Source organism: Pinus tabuliformis, chromosome 6, assembly GCF_031772625.1.
Source record: "Pinus tabuliformis cultivar Carrire ecotype Pingquan chromosome 6, CPIR1, whole genome shotgun sequence".
Taxonomy (NCBI): Eukaryota; Viridiplantae; Streptophyta; class Pinopsida; order Pinales; family Pinaceae; genus Pinus; species Pinus tabuliformis.
Genome location: NC_142292.1, coordinates 893,879,171 through 893,895,063, shown reverse-complemented (window position 1 = coordinate 893,895,063; position 15,893 = coordinate 893,879,171). Strand labels below are relative to the sequence as shown.

The 15,893-nt window shown below is 40.2% G+C and overlaps 1 protein-coding gene across 1 annotated transcript; it reads right to left on the bottom strand.

Annotated features, from left to right (window-relative positions):
• Positions 1–2,666: 2,666 nt before the first annotated feature.
• On the bottom strand, positions 2,667–3,459 carry LOC149261794 (uncharacterized). The gene has a single exon (XM_089382319.1). The coding sequence runs from the start codon at positions 3,336–3,338 to the stop codon at positions 2,943–2,945; it is 396 nt and encodes a 131-aa protein (XP_089238445.1). The 5' UTR covers positions 3,339–3,459; the 3' UTR covers positions 2,667–2,942.
• Positions 3,460–15,893: the final 12,434 nt, after the last annotated feature.

Genomic DNA, 15,893 nt, shown 5'->3' with positions numbered 1-15,893 from the left:
GTGAAGTTTATTAACTTCGAGTGACGGATTGGAAGGCTGAGGGTGGGATTCTCAATCTCTGGAGAAGTCGATCACTAGTCAATGATCAACTGACCTTGTATCCATGTGTTCTTTGTGGCATGGTTTTGGGTTTCTCTGGTATTTGGTTCCTCCGTCTGTGGCGGGACATGGTTGCTCTTAAGCATCATTTGGCTCTGTGTTTTCAGATTTTGCAGTTCAAAGTTGGATTGGGTAATGTTGAAGAATGTAGCTATGGTGAGTATTCATAATATTATTTTATTGATGTACTTTTGAATAATTAAAATTATTATTGACAAGCATGTTCTTCATGCTTTGTATTGGTCAAAAGAAAAATATAGAAGGGCATGTTCTTCGTGCCCCTTTCAAATGAAGAAAATTGAATTTTGTTAAGTGCCATTTACCCTACCAAGTTGGCAAGTCGGCCCTCCTAACCCTCATGTCGGCTCAGCTTAAGTGGCACCCTTTCACATGGCTTGGAGACTATACATATAGCCCACTCGCATTCCTCATTTGATACATCTCACACACATATATTTCTGATCTCAGAGGCCGAAAACAGAAGTAAAACATATCTCTGATCTGCCCTTGCTCAAGGAGACTTGGAAGGTCAAGTAGAAGACAAAGCCTGAGGCATAATTTTCTAGGGTTTTGTGGCTCGTTCCTATGGAAGTAAGTGTGAAGTCTGAGGCAAATTACTCGGTGAAATAATGACAAGTGGAACCATATGAAGTTTGAGGCTTTTATTCTGAAGTATAATGCTAAGCTCTATGGCATAATCTGAGGCTGAGGCAGAAGGCAAAATTCGGCTTTTGGAGAACTGAAGCAGACCTCTTTTGTGGACAGATTTGGAAGCATTTTGTCTTGGTATGCTTGAGGGTTGACTTGGAACTTGGAGGTTGGTTATCTTAGCTACATTACTGGTTGGTTTGTATATGACTTGATGTCTTGTTGACTTGATTTCATAAGGAAAGGATTGTTGGGTTTCTCCCCTTAGAGTGGGGTTTTCCTGTGTAACTTCTTGTGTGGCTGTCTCTTCATGTTTTTCTATTGTAGTTCTCTATATAATTGTTTTATGTTGAATAATAAATAAAAGAAAATATCAAACTGAGTGTAAAATCATAACAAACAATTATCGAGTTAAGAGAACTACCAAAATTCAACAGGTAAGTTGTCTTCTGGCAAATTGAATTGATTTAAGTGAAGGTTCTCTTCCCAGCAGGTGGCACAATATCTGTTGGGGAGATCTAGAAAAGAAAGGTGGGACACAATCATTTGGGTCGGTGTATTCTTTGTGAGTCCTCAGACCTTTGAAGAGCCCAGATAATAAATGATCACCAAGTTGAGACACGCAAGTAGCCCTTCCATACTTCAACAGCAGACTGGCTATTCTTCTAATTGTAGATAGAAAAGTGACGCAGAGATTTATGGGAAATTGACATGTCAAAGTAAGCAAATACAGAAGGTGGAAGAAACTGTATGACACTCTATGAGCTGGCTCTAGGCCTAGCCAGAAGCTCACACTTAAATGAAGACACTTCACATTCTAGGGTCATCCCTCCAAAGGCATCCATTGGCTTGGTTTGTATTGCAGTGAAAGATGAGGCAACTGTTCAACAAACTTCTCGTGACATGGAGATCAGAAATACAGCTCTGGAATTCAATCTTCTGGCAGCCATCAAGCAAGAAGCCCTTGGTAGACATGATTTCATTTAAGTTCAGGTTTTTATTATTTATTGCAAAGTAGTTTTTTTACCAGTTCAGTATGCTAGACATTGTACCTGTTGGCTTTACAGCTATACCTCCAGAAAGGTAAGAATAGACGGTGATTTTTAAATTTCGAGTCTTTTTGAAAGACAATTGTCATACCATTATTTTTGTTTTGTTATCTTACTTTTTGGCTTGGCCACAGCCATTTTTTAATACAAATGATATCCTTTCCTGTTAAAATCAACTAAGAAACCAAACCCAATACTAATTAAGAATATAATCTGAGATGCTCTGTTTTTTGTACATGTAAATACTTGTCCAGAGAAGGATTGATGAATGTCTCTTGCTTATGTTGTTTGGCCGACCTCCCACTAAGAACAGCTCACCTTGGATTTTATAGCTTCCATTTTCTTTTCTGGTGTGTAAATTTATTGGCGGATATTGGAGAGAAATACAAGGATTATCTACACGTTTGTAGAAAAACAACCCAAATTTCCCTTTTTGCGGAGTTAGGAATGGTGCAATGAAGAGGATAGTTGTTTAGTGTGTAGATTTAATGGCAGATATAATACAAGGATTGTCTACATGTTTGTCGAAAAACAACCCAAATTTCCCTCTTGGCAGAGATAGGAATGCTGCAATGAAGAAGATAACTGTTTAGAGAAGAATAATAGTTTGGATGAGCTGAATTTAATGTGCATCACAAGCGCTTCCTTCGGTGCTCTAAATATATCAAATAAGAAGATACCTATGTCCTCTACTAGAAAAACATGCCCATGTAGCGTCATACTAAGTCACCAGGTAAAAAAGAGAGATCATTCATTAACCTCATTCATTAACCACAACAAATGTTTGAAATGCAAACAAACATATTTTAAAAAATCAGTTAACCCTTCAGAGGGTTTTTTTATTGAAATGTAATAATCAATGGCTCACCTCTCTGGTGATGTGGGTACAAATACATCCCAAAAACAACGAAAAATGCTGGCAAAAACAATACATCAGAAAGTACCCTTTTATTGACATAATAGCGTCCAAACTTCCCTATAAAGAAAAAGATACATAGAACACAAGAGCACTGCAACTACCAACCCAATAATGGCTGGATGTTTTTCTTTTCCGATGTCAGCACTTCCGCAGAATCTTAAGCCCAACAGAATAGCGATCCAGACATCATAGAAACCCAAATAACCCTAACCCTAACAGTCACTAATTCAAGGGACTCCAATGAGGACAATGAACCCTAACAAAATTAACCACACTATATGTACCAGTAAAAGAGCCTGCCCAGACAAAAGGCCGCTTCCTCCATTGCCCACTTCACAGAAACTGATCTCGGCCACTTCTACGCCGGCGCACTGAGCATCTGCACACCCACACCAATATGTAATGCCATCAACACCACACATTGGATCGGGTCTGAAACAGCTTACTGGACAAGAAACAGACTTGTTATTCTCATTGCAGATCGATAATCTTCTGGTATTTCCCTCGCTGGGGAGAGCAATGGCGATTTCATTCTCAGGCCCTGACAACGCGGCTCCCAGTAAGGCATTTGTGATCAGGTAAAGTAGGAACAATACGAAACCTGGCTGCACATAACCAGCCATGGCATTGACCTTTTAGATTGCATCTGTTGCTGCTCCGGCCCAATTCATACATACAAATAGCAGACCAGATGAGAGCACAACGACTTCCTACCAAATTCCAACTAAGCCAACCGAGACTTTGTCTCACGCATACGGGAAAGAATATGATGGACCATGAGGTAAATGCAGAGAAATCTGACGAAAAAAAAAGTTTAAATTGGTACAGTGGAGTCTGACATTTATATGAGCAAGTGTTTAAACCTCCATACAACCGAAAATATAGAACTAACCCCATGCATCTTTATACATTGTTTCCCGTCCACCTCGAAGACATGATTATAGGACCTCGGCGTGCACAGATGCTATAGCCATATTCAACAGTGACATTGGCAAGCCCGGTTTCTCTGGCTTTCTGTGCAACAGATTTTCTGCAACTATTTTTAGTTATTTCTATATTTTGTAATATGATGCCATTTTGAATACAAAGACGTGCATGAATATATGATCCAGGGAGGTTTGACAGATGTCAATAAGAGAATGAAAGTGTTGACGAAGAAGTTGATGCATAGGAAGGCCTATCGGCCTAATTACATTCACAATCAGCTGGACAAAATCATGTCGATCATGAAAAGAAATAAACTTTCACAATACAAGCATAAATTCTTTAAAATTTCTTCTTTGAACAACTTCCAGCAACATTATAGAATCAAGCTTCGACAAAATTCTTTAAAATTTCTTCTTTGAACAACTTCCAGCAACATTATAGAATCAAGCTCCGACAAGGAAGTGGAGGATAATTTTGATTCAAAGAATTCTTACCTTGAACTGAGGTAATGGGATTCGATCCCTCTGAAGTCTGCGCACTATTGGAGTGTGGTAATGGGATTCGATCCCTCCGAAGTCTACTCACTATTGGAGTGCGCGGAATGCTTCGGAAGAAAGAGATTTGTTCTTGAAACTGAAAAGGTAGGGTAGGATGGGAGGCATAAGACCCCCTCGGCGGAATGTGGCTCTATCTAGAACCTACGCTAAAACTTACGCTAATGTAATTATGTAAGTCTTTAACCATAAAATTCATTGATATTATGTTAAGTGTGTTCTCATTGGTATGAGTGTCTTTTACATTTATTGCTTCTTTACACCTTGAGTACTATTATTTCTGATATATTTTTTTTTTTTGTTTTTCTGGTTGTTGGAGGAGTTTGGTAATACAAATTTTTTAATTTTAAGTTAATAAAAGTTTTATTTTAATGCAAAAATGAGTTTGATATAAATATTTCATTTATAATGCTAGTAATTTTATAAATTTAAAATTATTTTTCTCAAATTTCAAAGTGAATGGTAAAAATACATAGTCTTAAGGGTCAACCTAGTTAGTTGAGTTCCCATTGTTAAAAAATCTTTTCTATTAAAAGGTCACTTGTTTAACTATCTTGACGTTATTGGAGTAAGAATTCATGGTTGAGTTTATAGGTTGTGATCCTTTCAAGTAGATTTTCCTGGTACAAATTGATACATATTTTATATGTTTTATAATGTTGATAATATAATTATGTTGGAGTGGAAGAACATGAAGAATTTTCCATGTTCTCTTGATGGTTTCAGTGAACTCGTGTTTTTTCTACAAACAACAAATGGATCATGGATTCAAATTCGGCTGCCACAGTTAACCCTGAGATTAGATCAGCTAAATCAATAAATCGAGTTGTCACAGCTAGCCATGAGACAAAGGATCGATACATCAGCTCAATTAATCAAAGTATCAGTCACATTAGGGATTCAAGGCACTAAGCTAGGATTTTGGATAATAGATCCTACTTTCTTTTACCAACTTGATACTGCCAGTGGTTTTCCGACTCGAGAAGGAATCAAAAACTTAGACTTGGAGTAAATTTTATTAAATCTCAATACCATTTATGTGGGTAGTTTAGTATTGAGCATATTTTGTTTTGTTCAAAGCGAAATTCAACGATTTTTACGGATGAACGAGGGATTGTTCTTTTAGTGCTTCATCAAGGTTCATGCGTTATTTTCATTGAGGATATTTAGTGCGTGGCCTCATCCCATAGTGGAAAACAAATCAATAGTAAATGTTAAAAATGGCAAGGAAATCTCATATTTTGTGGAAACAAATCATTTGGGCCAAGTCAAAATTGCCTCAGCAAACACAACAGAGAAGTGGATTTGGGTAACTGTAAAACAATATCAGGGAATTTTAAAGCGGAGACTTGCCCACTTTAAATGGGAACAAGGAAGAAGAAAAAATTCCTAGAGAAACTAGTAGACATATAATAAAAGTAAACAAAATCTTTGAAATCCAAATTTCATCCATGGAACAATGCCTCCCTGAAGATAACATCAAACAACTTCGAAAAATCTACAAAGTAGAGGAAGAATTTTGGAGAGAAATGTCTCCTATCCTCCATGATGGTTTGGTATTGAAGTCAAAATCCTTCCTGAACCCTTGAGCCAAAGAGGTCTCTCCTCTAGTATCTCTAAAAATATCCTATGCAGAGTCATAGCATTTAGCTTAGAAAGTATGACCCAGCATGATCATATTAATAAATGACAACCACTAAACTAATGTGATAATGTATTCAAAATTTCCTTGCAAAAAAAACTAGCGTCTTGTTTGCCCCTTTTTTGTAGTGAAAGTAGATTTCCTGATTGTCTCCATCATATTATGCCCCAACACTAGCTAACCAACATGACAACCCATTCACAATAAATGTCATCGACAATGATGTGAAAATGCACAAATGAATTTTTTAGTTACCCCTTGTTGTGTATATCTCTTGCCAAAGAAGAGGAGTCTAATCTACTCTTCCTTGGCAAAGAACAATTGCCATTGTCCTTTCCACCTGCCAGAACGAACCTCACAACCTTTAGCATCTTCATGACATCCAAAAATACAACTGAATCCACCTCCTTTGATCACATTGCATTGGATAACTCTTCCTCATTCCACCATTTTGATCAACTATCAAATCCTAGAAACCCTTGACCCTTGCAAAAAAACCTTTGCAAAGTCCTCTCCATTCACATCTAATTTGGAACGTTGCAAAAAAGTACTACTAGTGTATAATCTTCTCCCTCATGTGGTTCATTGAACTCATAACATCCTTTCAAGTGGTGAGATAAACAACCATTAGTGTGTTCACGATTTAGAATACCCTTTTCTTTCTATTACTAAATAGTCAATACTACTTCATGCCTAGTTTACTACATATCCCCTAGTTTTACCAAATACTTATTTTAATACCTCCAAAACCTATAACCCTCTACCCAAAATCCCCACCCTTTACAACAACATTGCTTCACGAAAGGCATTTTACATTGCTTCGTAATTTTTCCTTTGTATATGAGAAAGAAACTAAATGTTACTTCTCCCTTATCCAAGATAATGCTCTTGATTACAAATTGAACAATGTATCATGATATTTCCTTTCTCTCTTCGTGTGAACTTGCTCAATTAGCGTCTAAATACCTTGTGAGATAAAAATCAATGGATGTATTGTATTTGGTATTGTGTCAATTATTCATTTTTAATGTCTTAGTAATGTGTTAATTGCCTTCCAATGCATGGTCAGTCTTGAATTAAAATTTTGACATGGAAAATCCTAATTTTGCAATTTTGGGAATCAGAGGCACATTGCAGGGACAATGTGTATCCATCTTGGTGGATAGTGGGGCAACCCAAAATTTTATTGATGCACAATTGGTGGAGTGTAGAGGCATTCATAGATTTATATATATCCTGAACAACGTGGGCGATAGAGGATGCCCATGCTTCACCTCAGTTATCTTCTTGGTTGTTGGTTTGATATGTTGAGGATATGGTTGATGGGAAAAATGTTGAGGATATGGTTGATGGTTCGATATTGAAGTCAAAATCTTTAACCCTTTAGCCAAAGAGGTGTCTCCTCAAGTATCTCCAATAATATCCTATGAAGAGTCATAAAATTTAACTTGGACTTATGGCCCACCATGATCATCTAATAATTAATTGAAATAGCACTAGATCCCAATTTAGGGATTGGGTGGATCATATTGTGAGACTATGCTAGTGGCAACCCTAAAAAAATGACTTGAAAACCCCTTGATTTTCTACCTTGATGGAATTCATATCCCAAATTTCTTGTTGGATACGCAAGTCCTAGAAAACGTGACAAGGAAGATGAGAGGGAGTTGACAAGGACATTAGGTTGTCCTAGAACATCATGCTTGTGAGAAGAGCATTGGGGGGGGGGATTTCATCTGTGACTAATCTCGTGGTAGGGAGGAAACCACATTTCTTTCTAGAAGGTGGAGAAAATGTTTGTGCAGACTCGCAAGGCTTCAGATAAGTATTCTATGGCTCAAAAGTATAACTTATAACCAGATACAAATCAAATTAGTGTTCTATGAGGATAACTGAAAGGAAACTCTAAGTGTAGATATTTATTATATAAATTTGCAGAAACTAAATCTCCTTTTATGATTGTTATTAATGCTCTATGAAATAAATTAAACTCACATTTTGTATGATGACAAACCAAATAAAGGATCTTGATAATGACTCCGGTAGGAATTAAGCTATCTTGACTGATAATGAAATAGAAAAACAAAAAGGACAGTAGAATTGCGGGAAAACTTAACGAGGAAGACCAGTAGGGAAACTTGGTTAGTCTTCTGGCATAGCCTGGCAGCGGCCTAGCCAGAAGACACTCCCAAAGTCTTGAATGTTAGATGGAGGGTGTGGTTGGGTATAAACCTCAGAAAAATAAATAATGTAGGTAGCATGTAGTATAAGCTAGAAGAAAATACATAATAACATAGCTTGACGAACTTGTTGGAGCTGCGTTTTTCTTTTCTGTTGTTCCTTTTCTATTGTTCCATTTTTTTTGTTGTTCCTTTTCTGCTGTTCTATTTTTTCTATTGTTCCTTTTCTGCTGTATTTTCTACTGTTCCTTTTCTACTGTTCCGTTTTTTCTGCTGTTCCATTTTTTCTGTTGTTCCTTTTCTATTGTATTTTCTGTTGTTCCATTTTTTCTACTGCTCCTTCGAGAAAATGGAACAGCAGAAACCAAAGGTATATCGGATGAGCTAGGATGTTGTTCAGATCCAGGAGGTCTCTTCATTATGGTATATGCTGAAATGATTCCATGCCATTGCAGATAAGGCAACCCAGTGATCTGGCACAAGCTTTGTTGGCTTGACTATCCACAATTTTATTGTGTGATCGCAAAACATGATAGTAGCGCACATCTTTCATGGTGTGTCCTAAAATTTGGCACCATCTGATAATCTGCTGAAGGAGAGCATTGGGTAAATCCCTGTTCTGAACCATTGCACTGACAACTATTGCCGAGTCTCCCAATATCATGACTGTGTCTATACCAAGCTTCCCAAGTTGGATAAGACCTTGGTAAAGGGCCAGGGCTTCTGCTCTGTTATTGGAAGTGTGGCCAAGACCCCACTCATATGAGAGTATGTTATCCCCATTAGCATTAAAAATAACTCCTCCCGCCCCTACTACCCTAGGATTCGACTTTGAGGCCCCATCGAAACAGAGATAATGCCTATTGTTGTTTTTAAGCCAACCTACAAATTCTTCCTCTTTTAGCCTGATCTTCCAGTTAGGGGAAACATTGTTGTTTCTGTTGCTAGCAGCGTTGCCCTTTTGGTTGCCGGTGTTTTTCTCTAACAGGTGTCCAATGAAAATGCGTTCTTCTATGCTGAGTTCACTGACATTTATACTTCTTGGATTCTTAACTGAGATGATCTCAAGGGCAAGACTCCTTGCCTTGGTGCAAAGGCTTCTAATAGTCGAGTCCTTATCCTTAAAAACCTTCTGATTTCGTGCCAGCCAAATATTACATAGCATATTGTGGGGAAAAATGTCCCAGACTCTCTTCACTTTGTTATTTTTCCTGTGCTGCCAGGGGTAGTTTTTTTTCCATTTGTAAATAATTTCTCCTATGGTGTTTTGGGTGTTCCATGGGATTTGATTGTTATGAGACAAGTTCCTCCAGCAGTTGATGGCAAAAGGGCATTCAATAAAGAGATGATGCATTGATTCTTCAGTAGCTAAGCAGTTAGGACAACGAGAGGGGCCATTAATTCCCCTCTTTTGCAAATTTTTGGCCGTGAGGGTTTTCCCTTTGAGGAGGGTCCAGAGAAAAAACTTGATTTTTGGAATTGCCTCGGATTTCCAAACCACCTTCCAGTGGTGCCAACTTGGCATGGGGTAGCTGATGTTGCAAATATAATGGTGAGCAGCTTGGATGGTGTAAGAGGATCCGGATGGGTCCCAACGAAACACATCAAGATCGTTCTTTTTGACAAGGGCTATACTGTGCAAAAGGGATTGAAGGACAGAAAGACTTGCGTTAAGACTATTGGGTATGGCTGGGAAGGCCCAACCTGACCAAAGAAGGGTGTGAGGATCCCATTGGGAGATCTGGTCCAGGTAATGAATGCCTGTTCTTTCAAAAAAGGAAAGGATAGGGTGGACTCCCCCATGTCTGTTTATTGGCTGCTGACCCATGATTCTGTCTGCTCCAATATTGATGCTTGCACCTCCCTTGGGGATTTTTGAAGTATTTTGAGCAATTAGTGGAATTTCTCTCTTGCATAATCGCCAAATTTTGGAGGATTCTCTATTGGGAATATCTCGATCAAGAAGCTGCTGTCTAGGAAAATTGAGGTATTTAATTTCCAGAACTTTTTTCCACCATGCTGGGAATCCAGTAATGAGTCTCCAAAAAATTTTGCCTCCAAAGGCTAAATTGAGAAATTTAGGAGATCTAATTCCAATACCTCCTCGGTCTTGGGGCTGGATAACCTACTTCCAATTAATCAAGTTGAATTTCTTTTTATCATTCCCCCCCCCCCCCTTGCCATAGGAATTGGCGAAGGACGATTTCCATTTTGTTGTGGAAGGAGGCCGGAGCTTGAAGAAGAGAAAAATGATATAGGGGGAGAGAAAATATACCTGACTTAAGAAGAGTGAGGCGACCAGTTTGGTTGAGCCAAATAGATCCCCATTGCTGCACTTTTCTTTTCATTTTGTCGACTACTGTGTCCCAGACTTCTGCTCTCAAAGGTCCAGCACTTACAGGCATGCCCAAGTAAGAGAAGTGAGTCCAATCATACTTGCATGTGACTCCAAAGATGATGGCGATATTGTGAAGCACCTGTACTATTGTGTTCCAGCCATATATGTAGCTTTTCAAATTATTTACCATTCCGCCAGAGTAGCTCATGTATTTGTCAAGGAGAGATTTGAAGCGCTTGGCTATTGTGGTGGAGGCCCCTCCAATCAGCAGGGTGTCATCGGCAAATTGTGAATGATTTATGTTCTTGACCCCATCCCCAAATTTTATTCCTGTGATTAAGCCAACCCTCCGGCTGAAGTCCAACGCTCTGCTGAAGGATTCAGCCATTAGAATGAAGAGATAAGGTGAGAGGGGGCAACCTTGTCGGAGGCCTCTGGAGGATTGGAAAACTTCTCTAGGTTTGCCATTTACAAGAGGGGAGATCCATGGCCCCGAAATGCAGGCTCGAATGAGGTTGAGAAAGTGGTCATCAAATCCCATCTTCTTCAAAGCTACCAAGAGGAAGGAGTGTCTCACTCTGTCAAATGCATTGGCCAGATCAAGCTTGAGGATAAACCCTTTCTCATTTCTGGTTTGACTCCAATGGATGGATTCTTGCACAAGTAAAATGGAGTTAGTTATTTGTCAGTTGGCTAAGAATCCCCCTTGATTTTCGGAAATGAGAGAAGGGAGCAAAGGCTTTAGGTGGGTAGCAATGATTTTTGTCAAGATTTTATAGGAGGAGTTACAGAGTGATATGGGCCTGAAACAAGCAAAGGAAGATGGCCTGTTTTCTTTGGGGATGAGTGCTAGATGAGTAGAATTGGTATATCCTCCTATTTTTCTTTTTCGTTGGATCCAATTGAGCATTTTTGTCAAGTCCTTTTTAATAATTGCCCAGAATGCTCGATAAAAGCAGATGGGAAAGCCATCCGGTCCCAGGGCTTTATCAGGTTGAAGAGTCCAGATTGATCTCCTGATTTCCTCCTCATCTATCTCCTTGCTTAAAATGTCATTAATTTCCCTGCTTATCCCTGTTGGGAGATGCTGCAATAAATCTATATAATCCTTTTCTTCCTTTGTTTCAGTTAGTAGGTCCCGATAGTGATCTGTAGCATCTCTTCGAATGGCTTTCTGAGTGCTTTGTCTATCACCTTCTACATCTAGGATGGAGCTAACATTATTCCTTATCTTTCTGGCTATTGTTTGCTTGTGAAAAAGAACTGAGTTCTTGTCACCCCCTTGTAACCATAATTGTCTCGACTTGAGCCTCCATTTTGTTTCCTCTTCTCTGTTAACTCAGTATAGCTGTAAGTAGAGTTCATTTTCCTGCTATTTGTTCTCTTGGGAAAGGCCATTATCCTCTATTGCTCTTTGGATACTCTCCAGATTGTTCTTAATTTCTTTTTTTACCTTCTCTGGTTCTTGATACTTTGTTTTAGCCCATTCTTTGATGGCTTGTTTTCTTTTCCATAGTTTTGTTTCCCAAAAGAAACCGGGAGAGCCTTCCATGTGTTGGATCCAAGAGCTGTAAACAATTCTTGCAACTACTAGTATATCATTCCAGAGAGAACTGTATCTGAATGGAATGGGCCCAAGTGGCCTATGATTTTCCAGCGTTAGAGTTATTGGGAAGTGGTCGGAGGTAGAGCACGTTAGAATGTTAGCATATCCAACGGAGAAAGCAGAGAGAAGTGTAATATTGATGAGAATTCTATCCAACTACTCCATGATGTTACCAGCACCCATCCTGCGGTTGTTCCAGGTGTATCTACAGTTTTTTTGGAGGGACATCCATAAGATCATGCTCCTGCATGATATTTTCCAATTGTATTCTATATGGATCAGGCGTAAAACTGCCTCCCTTTTTCTCATTAGCGTGGAGGATTAAATTAAATTCACCTCCTAGAATAATGTTAGTGTTCTCTTCTGCGTCCAGACTATCTTTTAGATCATGCCAACAACTATCCTTATCTCTGCAGTGATTCAGCACATAGATGTTGTAGATGATAATGGCTTGCTGATTTGCTTTATTTCCAGAGTTGTTTTGATCCAGTGTTGATTTATTGTTTCCAAAATACAGTTCCATATACCTTGATTCCAAATTGTTGCTATTCCTCCTGAGGCTCCTCTTGCCTCACTAATGCTTCCTCTATATTGTCTCTGCTGCTCAATGACTTTATTCATTTCCTTATGGTTTTGTTTTGTTTCTTGTAACATAATAATTCCTGGCTTCTCAGAAATGATAAGATCCCTTAGGGCTGCTACCTTAGAGGGGTACCCAAGTCCCCTGATGTTCCAAGATAATATTTTCATCATTGGATATGTGGTATGCGGGGAGGTGCTCGCCCCCCTTGGTCCTTGTTGATTGCTTTTTTGTCATGCTGCCCCAGGATATAAGTTTCTATGGGTGCCTATGTTCCCATTGCTATGTACTTTTGCGTGTTCTCATCCCTGTGCTGCTTAGCAGATTTCCTGCCTGGGCCAGGTTTCTTGGAGGGTTCACTAGAACCCCTGTGATCTTTAGATGAGCTTCTAGTGATTCTTTTGAGGGGAGGATCAAGAAGAGGCTGAGAGGAAATAGTAAGAGCCAATGAGGATTCGATAGTGTCTTGGCGTTGGCTTTCAGGGAGAGGGGGCTCCTGGGGATCAGGAGGAGAGTGGGGGGATGAGGGGTCTTCTTCCTCCAAAGATTCGAAGGGGTTTGATGTAGAGGGTAATGGCTGAGTCAAGATGGGAAGGGGGGACAAGGATGTAGCTTGGACTTTTGGGGGAGGCTTTGGTTTTGGGCTAGATTGTTTGGGGTTTGCTTTCTTTTTTTTGACTTGTTCCCATGTGTCTTCACTGGCTTCAACATTTTCATTCATTTCATTTTCTTTTAGTTTACTACACATATTAGCAAAATGACCATATTCATGGCATACCTTACATTTGAACGGGATTTTTTCGTAGTCTAGCCACTGAATATGGGTCCATTGGTCCACTTTGATCTTGATTACTTCTAGAAGGCCCTTTCCTAAGTCGACTTCAACACAGATCCTTGCACATGCATGCATGTTGTCCTTTGGTTCGCATCTGTCGATGTATTTTCCGAAAGCGTTCCCAATGGCTTTGACCGATTCATCTCCCCAGTAATGAAGAGGGAGATGGGGCAAGTGAACCCAAACCAGGACTGCATTAGGTATATCCATTTCTGGGTCGAAGTCAGGGGACTATCTGTTCAGATAGAGACCTCTCAAATCCATGAAGTAGGGACCATTTATGAAGATGAGATTCCGGTCTTCTTTGGTTTAAAAGAGGAATGTGTAGTAACCCCTTCCACAGAATATTATTGTGATTTTTCATTCAATGTTCGTGTTCCTGTTGCGCTCCACCCATTTCTGTAAAGCTCTAGGAGAGGGCCATAGGCCAGTAAATTGTCCAACCAGACCTCTCTCTGCTAGAGAGATAGCTGCGTTCCTTGGGAGACTAGGGGGAAGGGAGATTTCTAGGATGTCAGCCAGTTTCTTGACGAACTTTGAAGCTGTGGTTTTGTTTCAGGTGGTAGCATTTTCAGGAATGAGAGAGGTGAAAATCTCAGCCTAGTCTTCATTGTCTTGCATCTGGGAGGGGTCGATCCCAGCCATGGAAAGGTCAGAAGGGAGCCAGTCGCAGCACTGGCCGGAGGAGGAGGGCAGAGCCCGACTGCGGGGGTGTCGAGGAGGAATACTGGAGGCCCAGCAGTAGGGGCTGTCAGGTGGGAGGCCTGCGGAGGGCCGCAGGAGGCGAGGTTGCAGGGGCGCTGGAGCTGCGGTTCAAAATCTCGTGCGCGATCAAAAGGTTGACATTGGAGCTTGTACATTTTTGTGCCTTCTGGTGGTGTGAAATTTCTCCATGTCTCTGTTATCAGGTTATGAAAATCAGGGTGATTCAGCCAAAAGGCTTCAAAGCGAAAGGGCCTACGAACATTGTCTCCCAGTCTTTGCCAGTGAAGCCTAATAGGCCAATGGTTCGAGCCAGAGAGTGGCAATATAGAGGCTAAGAGATCCCCGCCAAGATATATTGCATTATCAGATATCAGGAATCTATCTAACCGAGATGCAATTTGGTGGGCATCTGCACGCTTGTTGTTCTAAGTATAAACTCCACTGTTCAATTCCATATCTATAAGCCTGTTGTTATGAATGTAGTTTTTGAAGTGCGTGCTTTCACAATCCAGCTTGATCCGTCCTCCTATTTTTTCCTCCAATCTTGTAATCATGTTGAAGTCCCCTCCTATGATCCAAAGTGGGTGGGATCTTTCTGAGTTGACCTGAGTTAGGGTGTTCAGTGTGTCTACTTTGTTTGTTGCCTCCTGGGGGAGGTAGACATTAGTTAAGTGTCCATGAATAGTTGTCCCTGTTAAATGAAACTTGGCCTGAATAAAGTGGTTACTGGCATGTATGTTGGTAAGTGTTATAGCTCTATCATCCCAAACGATGGCTAGCCCTCCCGAGGCTCCCATGGCTTCCACCGCCACTTCTTTGCTTCCTGGCCACGCTTTGGCAAGGATCTGATCCAACGTTGTGGAATTACACTTGGTCTCCTGCAAGAAGAGAATTTGAGGCTTTTCTTGTTGTAGCATGTTCTTTATTAATCGTCCCTTCCCCGGCCTGTTGAGCCCTCTGATGTTCCATGAGATGAGCTTCATGATTCACAATTGGGAAGAGGATTATAGTATTTGGTGAGCTTGGAGTATCTTCTAGATTCCACCAGCATCTCCCCTATGCGGATGGTTCTCTGAAGGTCGGTTTTCCATCCTCGTTTCTTGTTGTCTTTGAATATATTTCTTCCATCCCATTGACTGCCAGTTTGGATGCCTAATGATCTTTGCTTCTGTGCTCTTGATAGAATTACTTCTAAGTTCTCTAGCTGTCTCTAAGGAATTTTGTCATATTCCTTTTTCTTACAAGCCTGTTCAAGTCCCAGTATATCTAGATATCCGATGTCGAAGCTCTCCAGTTCCTCTTCCATGTGTTGTACTATTTCCTGCTCTGCCTCTGAATCATCTACAATCGTGAGCTGCATCTGAGTGCTATCTACCTCCATACCTTGAGCAGTCCTTTTCTGCATGTTACTGGGAGAGGGCGTTTTGGTGTCTGCGGGTTGCTTAGAAGTGAGGGCTTTCTTTGAGCTTGATGGAGCAGAATGGGCAGAAGTCTTAGGAATGGCTTTAGGTTGTTTCTGATTATCTAAAATATGAACCTTCGGCTGGAGCAGGATTTCAAAGCTGTTGCTTGTTGAAGGCAAGGAGGTGCTGGTGACAGGTTTTTTGACTGAGGTAGAGGGCTTTTATGGGTCTTTTTGCAATTGGGAACTTTTGTGAACCCATCCGGGTCGGATTTGTCCATTGAAGGGGTGGTCGTGGATTTCATATTGGAGGGACAATCTTGGAATAAATGGCCCAGGTCGTGGCATTTTCGACATCGGAATGGTACATGCTCGTAATCTATTGTTTGTAACCATTCATAATCATCAT